The sequence below is a fragment of the Bactrocera latifrons genome, unplaced genomic scaffold (genome assembly GCF_001853355.1).
Source record: "Bactrocera latifrons isolate USDA-ARS-PBARC rearing strain unplaced genomic scaffold, ASM185335v1 scaffold_284, whole genome shotgun sequence".
Classification (NCBI taxonomy): Eukaryota; Metazoa; Arthropoda; class Insecta; order Diptera; family Tephritidae; genus Bactrocera; species Bactrocera latifrons.
Window position 1 is genome coordinate 83,527 of NW_017536452.1, and position 10,856 is coordinate 94,382.

The 10,856-nt window shown below is 40.5% G+C and overlaps 1 protein-coding gene across 2 annotated transcripts in view; it reads left to right on the forward strand.

Annotated features, from left to right (window-relative positions):
- LOC108970137 (putative uncharacterized protein YIL169C) overlaps positions 1-8,065 on the forward strand; it is a 91,591-nt gene extending 83,526 nt beyond the window's left edge. The window contains exons 3-5 of one of the 2 annotated variants that reach the window (XM_018935300.1): positions 2,246-2,733; positions 4,843-6,182; positions 6,307-8,065. In XM_018935300.1, coding sequence (XP_018790845.1) covers positions 6,480-7,151 — 672 coding nt within the window. In that variant the 5' untranslated portion in view covers positions 2,246-2,733; positions 4,843-6,182; positions 6,307-6,479 and the 3' untranslated portion in view covers positions 7,152-8,065. Of the gene's footprint in view, positions 1-2,245; positions 2,734-4,842 lie in introns of both variants that reach the window. The other variant, XM_018935299.1, reaches the window with a different exon arrangement.
- The last annotated feature ends 2,791 nt before the right edge of the window (positions 8,066-10,856 follow it).

Sequence of the window (10,856 nt, forward strand, 5' to 3'; positions counted from 1 at the left end):
CGTATGAAGTAGGGTCTACAGATCTACGTGAAAAGCACATCGTTTTACATTTTTTAAGATTCAATGGCATGTCAGTTCTATCACACCAAGAAAGTAGGTTATTTAAGTCTGTTTGCAACTGACATCTTTCACTATTTGAGGTGAATGATTTAAAAAGTTTTACATCGTTTTATTATAACATTTGAAAACTTAATAACAGATGATAAGTCATCAATAAATAACAAGAACAGAATTGGACCAAGATGGCTACCTTGAGGAACGCCTGAAGGAACATTGATTATCTTCACGAAATTTCCCACGATTTATTGTCCAGAGCAATGCATCCATAATAGCCGATCAAAATCAACATAAACATCTTTTTGTACCCTTTTATGCTACAAAAAGTGTACATGTGAAGGGCATTTCAGTTTCGCAGCAACCGAATTTAACATTTCGACAACCCGCACTACAAATCAGCAGCCATTTTCGCTTTCACAGACTCGAGAAATGGCTAGCTGAGACAGATTCTTGCGGTAGAGTTAACCAGAAGCTTAAATGACAAATGACGCCGTTCCCCACCACAGTCGAGTGTACGTAACCGGAACGGACTCGGATTTTTATCCGGACTCGGCAGAATCCTGGCGCTACAAAACGTCAACAACAATAGATGGTTGCTAACGAGACATTGAGAAAACGAATCTAAGTATTTTAAAGTCCTCGGAGCTTCACATTACTGAAACGTCGGAGAATCAAAAACCTTTTGATTATTAGGTGTCGACTTTCTACTTCTCGTTCAAAACTCGTTACTCTTGGTTGCGTTGCTCTACTATTTTCATAAGTAACCAGCTCTTCTCAGAGATCATCTAACTCCGTTCTTTCATTATTATAATGCGAACACAAGAAGAAAATGCACGCAAGCAGAAAAAGCAATGCGATCCATCGTCATGACCATATTTGTGTAGGTATTCTGTGAAGCAGCCATGTTCAGTTCGGAGTATGACTTTATCAACGGTTTCACCATGTTTTCTCCCTACCTACGCTTTCACATGTCAAAAAATGAACTTATGTCATATCCATCTACCTTTTGACGTCTCATCCCAGCGCTTTTGCCATTCTTTAAGACTTCTCTTTCCGCCCTTCCGTCGTCAAGTATCTACATATGCACTTAGTTTTGTCGAAGACCCTTTTAAGTTATAAGTACAATATAGCTGGTCACAACATCAGCCGCATCAAGTGATATAGTACAGAAGGCACTCAACCAAATTATTGATTTCGCATTTTCCGTGTACGTCTTATGCTGGAAAGCTGTTCTCCATATAAGAGTTTTTATCAGGTTACTTTTTCCAGAAAAGCGCGTCTGTTCTGGCCAGCTTCATCACTGTTGGCAACGTTTGTAACCATTTTTTAACACTGAAAAGCAAACGTCAGAACTTTAAAAATTGTCTATGCGTCTGTCTATCGGAGAGAACGTAACTGTCAATGGCGTTCATTATACCGCCATGATAACCGACTATTTGATGCCTGAAATCAAAGATCGTGATCTCTTTTGGTCTCAACAAGACAGCGTCACTTCCCAAATCACTCAAAGGATTTATTGAGAAAACACTTCGCTGAACAGATAATTTCACATTTTGGGTCGGTCGATTGGCCGCCAAGATCGTGTGATATCACCCGCTATAGTGGGCCTATGCGCACAATCCAGCCTCGATTCATACAAAACATCTCGTGTGTCATTCGCAAGTTAACAGACGAAATGCTCGAAAGAAATCATTGAAAATTGGTCTCAACGGATGAGGCGTAGACGCGGCCAACGTTTGAAAGAGATAATCTTCAAAATATGAAAGTCAGAGAATGTTTTTTCAAATTACAACTAACGTTCCCCATTACATTGGTTGTTTCTATGCTTTTTCTTTAAAAAATTAAAGAATCTCGAAGTTGATCACCCGTTAACGTTTCTTCTTGTTCCTATCTGTTGCTTATCACACAACAACGACTTCAGTCGGCTCCATTTGTGTGACTGTCACTGTATGCTTGCGTATTTACGGAATGTCTACGACTGATTGCGTATGTAAAAATATATGAATGCTCGAAGGTTTGGCTCTGTGCAGCTGCGCACCTTTGCGGCTCGGGCGTGTTGGGAAAAGTGAGTGAGCTTACTGTGTTTGTGTGCGTTTACATTTCTTGTGGGGCAAATAGCATTAGCATATATCAATGCCAGCGCAAATAAATCATTAATATTTTTTTCTTGTCTTTTTTCACATTACAGATACGACGCGGCAAGCTGAGCGAACAAAGTTACACAACAACAGCAAATACATACTGCTGACACTTGGCAAACGCAATACGAAGACGGACACCAGCGTATTGCAGTGCTTTGGAATGTTGCAGCAACGACAGCCGCTCACAATATTTGCCGTTTTTTGCGGCGGCTGCTGCTGTTGCTGCCAGTGACAAAAAAGGCGACGTGCAACCGACGCGAAAACTGCAGACACGATTGCTTACACTCGAAATTGTTTCAGTTTTTTCACCACCAGCGTTTCCTTGTGTGTGTACAACGTATTGCTTGCAACAGCAGAGGCGACGCGGCGCGACGCCGGAAGGCAGCAAGCAGCGCGCACGAGTGTCGCTTTATCAGCGTGAATAAATTTCGTAGGAAATTTTTATCAACGTGATAGCAGCAATAAAAGCGAAATAGTGTGCTGCAGCAGAAGTGGCAACTGAAAAGTGTGGCAGGCAAAGAAATCGATTCGATACGTGTGTAGGCAAATACGTTGCACGTTACACTAACGCAGTCGTGTTTATATTTATTTATTTTTCAAGTTTTGTTTGTGTGTGTGTATGCGTGTGATATATTCTCGAAGTGCAATAGCTATAAACAAACCAAAAGTTGCATACACTGCGCGACACTAGGTTAGCACAGCTTCATCAACCTAAAGCAATTGCATTTTGATTTTTTTGTTAATAACTCCAGCTACTTTATTGTTTAAGTTTTAACCTCCCAAGAGTGGCACATTCAAGTAGGAAGTGTTTAGTTGTTTCCAGCCCGTCTTCTCCCACCAAGCTTCTGCAGATGGCGTCTAGTAAGATTCGCACCCTTACAGCATGTACGTCAATAGTTCAATAAACACTTAAAACCCCACAACTAGGGAGAGACTAGCCTTACTGGGGGCAAAGAGATCACTAGATCTCTTGCAATTCGATCTTGGGCCAAAAGGATTTTGCGACAGTATAGATGGAAGTAGAGTGCTGACCAAGCTCCAGCGAAGCCACGCTATCTGGTAGTAGAACACAATAGGATACGGAAGCACGGACCCGCTCCCATTCTACTGATAGCGGTTCTAGGGTTGCTTTCCTTGCTACCTCATCAGCTTTACAATTGCCTAGGATTTCGCTGTGGCCTGGTACCCATACCAATATTATCATAAAGATACTCGATTCTATTGATAGTGAGATTAGGAACTACTTAACCAACCCTGAATGCGCTGTTAATGTGTTTAAGGCTAGTATCGCCACACTGCTAACTAAGTGGTTGGTCACTTCTCTGAAGGTGGCTGTAACCTCGGCTTGAAAACCACTGCAATAGTCAGGTAGTCTGAAGCTGGGTTAATAGAGAGCACTTGCCGGTAAATAGTAAATAGTTTCACCGACCATCCCCAAGCTTTTTATAAAACCATGGCTTATTTATTCAAAAATGTATTTTTAAACGGCAGATCCTTTAATATGCCTGCATTTGACGCGAATTTCTACAGACTCTAAAGTCTCACTGTCGATACCTCTTCCAGTGTATCATACCGTGGAGAATCCATTTGCTTACAGCGTATTCTTGCCAATGTGGGACAAGTGCACAAGTGATCCTCCATGGTTTCCCTGGTGCCTTGCTCTGGACATTTCCGGCAGTCTTCTCGATCTGTCAGCTCCATTCTGCGGACGTGTGTTGCCACCTTACAGTGACCAGTAAATATTCCAATCATGCTCATACAGTCAATGACAATAGGAATTTTGTGTGCTTCCGATCTACCGTTTTGCACATTAGTTTTGCAGTTTTACACCCAGGTAGCGTGTTCCGTCGGGCTTGGATGCTTCTGTCTAGATCTTCGTTTAGTCAATGCATGGGTTTTGCAACGTTGATTACATTTTTGTATGTTAGCCGCACACCATTCTTGAAGCCTTTGTGGCCTGGCACACAGTAGTAGACGTGAATTTACTTGCTTCTGGCAACTCTTTCCACAGATGCATTAGAGGCCAACTCCGACGCTTTCGCAATAGCAAAGATCTCAGCTTGAAATGTACAGCAGTGGTTCGCTAACTTGAAGGCTGTCTTATGCCTAATTCTGGACAGTATATTTCCAGACCAACCCCATTTTCCAAATTCGAGCCATCACTATAGATGTTTGGAGTGTTTCGGGTAGCTAACATAACGTATCTAATGCCAACCATCTTTTTCTAAGTTTATTTTGGACCTTCTTTCCCAGTTGAAAAGTGGAATCATGTAGTCGGCGCTTATTCAACTGCCTGTACACACCGAACTATGCTTTAAATTATATTATAAAATTGTACAAATCGCTATCCAATCGGATATTTGATATTTTTGACTTGATTTGATACCGGCAGCGGCTCATTATTAAAATGTATAAAATAGTCAATATTATTATTTATTTTTGTTGATTTCGGAAATGTAAAAAAAATAGATAATTGTTGTTGTATTTAGTAGAATAATCTTTATAAATTTTATAACTGTAGCTGCTTTAGTTTCGATAGAAATGCAACAAAACTATTTAAATGTGAAATGTGCTGACCCAATGACGCGCAGTGTATTGTGAGGAGGCAATCAGCCGAATACAAATTTACTGTTATATATTTCAGTGCCAAAAAGCGAAGTGCCATTGAGCTGAGTGTGCAGTGCGGCAAGGCGTTGATAAATACACATGAAAATAAAAAATATCACAAAGACAAATTCCAGCGGCAGCTGTACAGTCAAATATGCATGTGGAACTTTGTAAATAATAAGCAAAAACAAAAGAACAAACTGAAAGTAAAGTGATAAAAAATATTTAAAAAAAAATAATAATAAAAAAATAAAGAAAATATACAAACATAAATAAAAAGTTAAACATGTCTACAAGTAGCAAGTAAACTAAAGTGAATAACAACAACAACAAATAAGCAGCAAATTGAAGACATATAATACAACGAGTGCAACTGACCTGAGTGATTGTGCTCCCCTACAAATGCGCTAATAAACGACGATTTGTTTAACATTTGTAGTCGACGATATTAGACTGTCTGTGTGTGCTCAGTGCATGCTTATTGACAATCGTAGCGTAGACAGAACGGACGGCAGTCAGTCGAGTTGTCAGCCTGCGTTCGATAGACACTTACAAGGCGTACGGCAGTGTCACACACGCAATCGAACGAGGAGTCGCAATTTCAGAGTCGAACACGCGCTTAGTCGGAGAGACCAGTTAGACAGACAGACAGACAGTCAGTCAGTCAGTCAGTCAGTCAGTCAGATAAAGTGCAGACAATCAAGCTTTTATTGCAGCACAGACGTCACACTTACAGTTAGACAAGCGGGCAATCTGACAGTCAGTCTGTCAGTCAGTTCGGTTTGTCACACAACGAAGGCGCATTGGAAAGACGTTCCCAGCATTGACAGCAGACAGCGCGCAACAAAAACAACAACGCCTAGCGCTCAGTAAATTTGGAAACAAGTAATAAATTTCTATATAAACTGTCGAGACAACTGAGTGAAAGATACCAAACGCAAGCGCGCGCATCAAAACCGACGCAGCGGTAAATTGACAGCTTTACGAGTAGGAGGCGCGCACAAAGCGAAGCAGTACACTTTGTTGCAAGTAGATCAAGAGCGCATACAATTGTGTTGTTGTTTATTTACAAAGCGCAGCGGCCAGCCTATAAAGGGTTCGTGTAGTTCGAGTGTGTAAAAATAAAAACCGCCGACTCCATAGGAACGCGTAGCAAGCGACGCAACGGGTAAAGGCGCAAGCATTTCGACGCACACTGCCACGCCCATATATGCCAATCCGCCGACTTTAATAGCAACATAACAGTAGGTTGGCCTCGGCAATACGGCAATACCACCCGCTGTTCCAGAGCGCGTACGCGAGTTGTTAGACGAGCGCGCCGTGTGGTGCGACGCCTTCCAGCGCAAGCAGTGCAGTGCAGCTTAGCTTGGATCAAATGTAAATGAGCAGTGAAAATAATTATATTGGAAAATATGCAAAATATTTTTAGTAAAAACAAATAGAATTGTATAACGCTTGGGCGCTGCAAACGATGATTTGCTCTCAAAATTTTACTCAACAGCACAACAACAACAACAACAGCAATACATACAAAAGGCAGCTAAAAAAGCATACAAGAAATACGCTTGTGGACGCAGCGGAGCCAGCAGCAGCCAAAACTCAGCTACAACAACAACAACACAAGAGCGCGCTTGTTGTTGTCTCCACGCCAGAGCCACATAAATTCAATGGAAAATGATGTGCCACGCCAGCATCAGCAGCAGCAGCGCCAGCAAGAGCAACAACAACAACACGTGTAACAACAAATACATTTGTGGAAGCGCACACAGCATTGGCAGCGACGCCGACTGCAACTGTAGTTGGCCAAGCGCAGCCAGCACGACGATCAGCGCGCATGGTGCGGCGTCGTCCGCATTGGCGGCAAAGCAGCGCAGCAGCAGTAGCTATAAGAAGTACCGCAGAGCGAAAGCGCTCAACAACGTGCAAAGCAGCAGCGATTCGAGCTTTAGTTACAATAGCAACAAACATGACGCACAGCGTTTAGAGGACCATTGCAGCAGCAGCTGCAGCAGTAATTCAATTACGTCATTAACGCCCGCATCCGCGCCCATAACCGCGACAGCGTCCAATTCATGCAGTCCCACACTACACCGACGACGACGGCGACGCCACGATGCTGCCTTTATCGCTTACTGCAGTTCGGCGGCCTCAAGCTCGTGCGTTGCGGCGGCGTTGGGCGCCGGCTGGAACATTTGTCGCGCCTTCAGCTTATCGATATGCATGCTGTTGTTGCTGCGAGCAGCGCCCAGCGTGCGTGGCATTGCTGTCGGTGTGGATACGGCCAATGCCAACATCACAGATTTGGGTAGTCCCGGTGGGTATTCGATGACTATTTATAGTATTTAATTATTACACTTATCTTATAGTAGTTCGTAAGTATTTTATAAGCCAAGAAATCTTAAAAAATTTGCTGCTGCTGCCATCCTTGCATTTTCGGGTTTCGACTAAAAGTATAAGCCTTTTGGATCTATGCTCCATAATACTACCTCGCAGTAGAAAGCATCGGAAAACCCATAATATATACATATGTATATGAAATATGCATATCATAAATGATCAGCGTGACGAGCTCAGCTGATTTGGCCATTCTAGTCTGTCTACAATCTGTCCCTTCGGTCTTCTGTGTACACGGAAACTAGTCCTACAGTTTTTGAGATATCGATCTAAAATTTTGCATACGTTCTTTTCTCCCTAAGCTACTTATTAGTCGGAACCGCCGTTATCGGCACACTACAGCATATAGCTACCATACAAACTGACCGATCAATGTTTAGTTCTTGTATGGAAAAGTTTTTTATTTGACAGGATATTTTCTCCAAATTTGTTATGAAGTTATGTTCAAGACATTGCTAACATCTCCGAACAAATTGTTCAGATCCGGCTACTTTATCTTGTAGCTGCCATACAATCTCATCTATCAATTCGACACCTTGTATGGCAAACTTTTTTAATTGACAAGTTATTTCCATGAAATTTGACATAGATGATTATCCAAAGCAAAGCATAAATCTCCGAAGAAATTGTTCGGATCGGAATACTATAGCGTGTAGCTGCCATACAAACCTACCTATCAAAATCCAGAACTTGTATGAAAACCTGTTTTATTTGTCGAAATATCTTTATCAAATTTGACATTTATTGTTATCCTACGCAATGCTACAATCATAGAAAAGTTTGTTTAGATCATACCACTATAGCATAAAGCTGCCATACAAACCCATCTATAAAAATACAGACCTTATATGGAAAACTTTTTTATTTGATGAGATATCTTCTTGAAATTTTAAACGCATTATTATCCAAGACAACGCTACAATATCTGAAGAAATTATTCAAATAGGATCACTATGGCATATAGCTGCCATACGAACTGACTGATCAAAATTAAATTCTTGTATGGAATCGTTTGTATTTTCTGTAGCTTCCACGCACAAAAGTTAATAATTTTTCATATATGTATGTTTTTTGAAAACGTATAAAACTTACACAATTGATGAAAACTGAACTCATTATAGAGTCGAATATGCATAATGGCTTCTGATCCGACGCCGCATATTTCTTCCCGCGTTGCATGCTTTCGCGACTTAATTTCAGTTACCAGAAAATGCAGAAAGTGTTACTTAAATTACTCCAACTATGTGCTCCCACATTGCCCCGATTGAACAATATACCACGTCTTGAGGCACAATTTCCTGTTCAGCAATTATTCATTTACGCCAAAAGCAGCCCCGAAAGTGGGGTAACCACGTGAATGACTACACCATACAAGTGCAGAGACATACATACATACATTTATGTACATATCTATGTATTTGTGTGTATGATATATGCGTGTATGTGTGTGTATCACACTCGCATAAACGCCGTCAAAGTTCAGTGGCCAATTCACTTATGCGCGGCCGGGAATCATTGTCGCACCGTTTGTCATCATGTCCTTTACCCAACGCACACACACATACTTACCTATGTATATTGTGTATTATGTAAGCAAGCGCCTGAACTTTAATAGTTTTTATTGCGTCGACACTCGGCATTTTCATTTTCGTTTCCATTTATTTTTCTACTTCTTTGCGTTGCTGCTATTCGCATTGATTTCTTGTTGTTTTCACATCTTTTTTCTTTCTCCTCCATTTTTTTTTCACTTTTGTCGTTGTACACCTGCATTTTTAGCGCGCCCCTGTCACACTAGCGCATTTTATACCATTTCCTTTGCCACAGTAAGCACCCGCAACCGACTTCTCAGCATTACCTGAAAGCAATAGCGCCACGCCACCACCACCAGCACGAGCAGCGGCGGCAGCAACCCGGTCCCATTCAGCCAAACAGTGCCTCTAAGCATCAATTAACCCAATTTTCAAATCCATTTGCACTGCTACGCCGCAAATTGCAGTTGGCCGGAGCGTTGAAGTGGCGAAGTGACTGCCGTTGCCTGCCACCCGTGCTGGCGCTCACCTTTTCGGCTTAGGATGTGCCAGCAACAACTAATGCGTCGCACCGCCACTTCATTTTCTCTTCACACCATGGTGGCGATCCCGCCACCGTACAAGCACCCGCTTCCGTCATAGCCATATATAGCCTATGTGTATTAGGGTGGATAAAAAAAACACCTCTAAGCAAGGCACGCCATAAAAACCGTTTTTTGTTGAGCAATAAATTTCTGCTAAAACTATCATGATTATATTGTTTTTTTTTCAAGAAAATTATCGTGATAGTTTTTTCACTGAATTAAGAATTTATAAAAAATTTGCCTTAAAATAATCAAAATTCAACAAAATTATCATTATATTTTTTTTAAACAACACAAACCTGACATTTTTTTCAACAAAACAAAACTATCATATTTTTTTTTCACTGAGCTACACAATTTATAAGAATTTTTTTTTTGAAATTCAAAAAAAACTATCATGCTATTTTTTGCTCAGTGAATTAGAAAATACATAAGGGAAAAAAATTAAAATAATCCAACCGTTAGTATCTTTTAAACAGTGAGGTTTACAACAAAATTGCAATGCACCTTTTTTTCCAGAGCACAAAGCGAAAAAAAATTTTCTTTGTCCACCCTAATGTGTATGTTTTTTTTTACCCATCCTAATGTGTATACATATATATTGAGACTTACTTAGGGGTGTCCAAGGACCTATTTTTCGGAGAATCAATCGATTTGTTTTTACCCACCCTAATGTGTTTTTGTGTGCTTTGAAATATATACAATTATATTGAGACTTACCCTGTCTGAGAACCTATTTTTCAGAGTATCCAGCGAAAATTTTTTTTTGCACACCCTAATGTGTATCTGTATGCTTTATAGTGTATACCTATATATTTGTATTGAGTAGGCGCAGCTCAGGCGCAACCAAGCCAACACCACCCACTGGCATGCTTTAAAATAAATACACATACACATACATATTTATAAATGCGGAATTCAAGTGCGCTGCTAGTTGGTAACGTTTGCCAATGGTGGCAGCAGCAGCTTTGGCAGTTGTTGGCCATTTTCCGCCAATTCTCTGTACGATTTCCACGCTTTTCTATTTTTATTCTTATATATATGTACATATGTCTATAAATATATTATGTACACTATTAGTTTTACGCTTTTATTTACGTATGTGTGTGCGTTTCATGCTACACGTTTCTGCCCCCAGCGGAGTATTTAAGTCTATTTGCAGAGTTGTTGTTGCTGTCGTCAACGTTGTTGATTTGGTTTGGTTCGAATTGGATTGGATCGCCGGTGGATTGGTTTAGATTAGATTGTATTGGATATGGCGGCGCCTGCACCTGCCTAATATAATTTCTTTTTTTCTTAATTAAAATCTAATTCCCGTTACTTTGTAGCATTTAAAGCATTTCAATTTCAGCAATAACAATAATAAAATTTTCGCTTTTCAGCCAATTGAACTGTTAACGCTTAATTTCCTTACAGCATTACACTAACACAAACATACAGTAATAATCTACTTTTCAGCAAATAAGGGCACATACATATGTACATGTATGTATGTATGTGTATAAAAGATTTTTAATTTTCTTTGCAGTAGCGATTTTACAAGA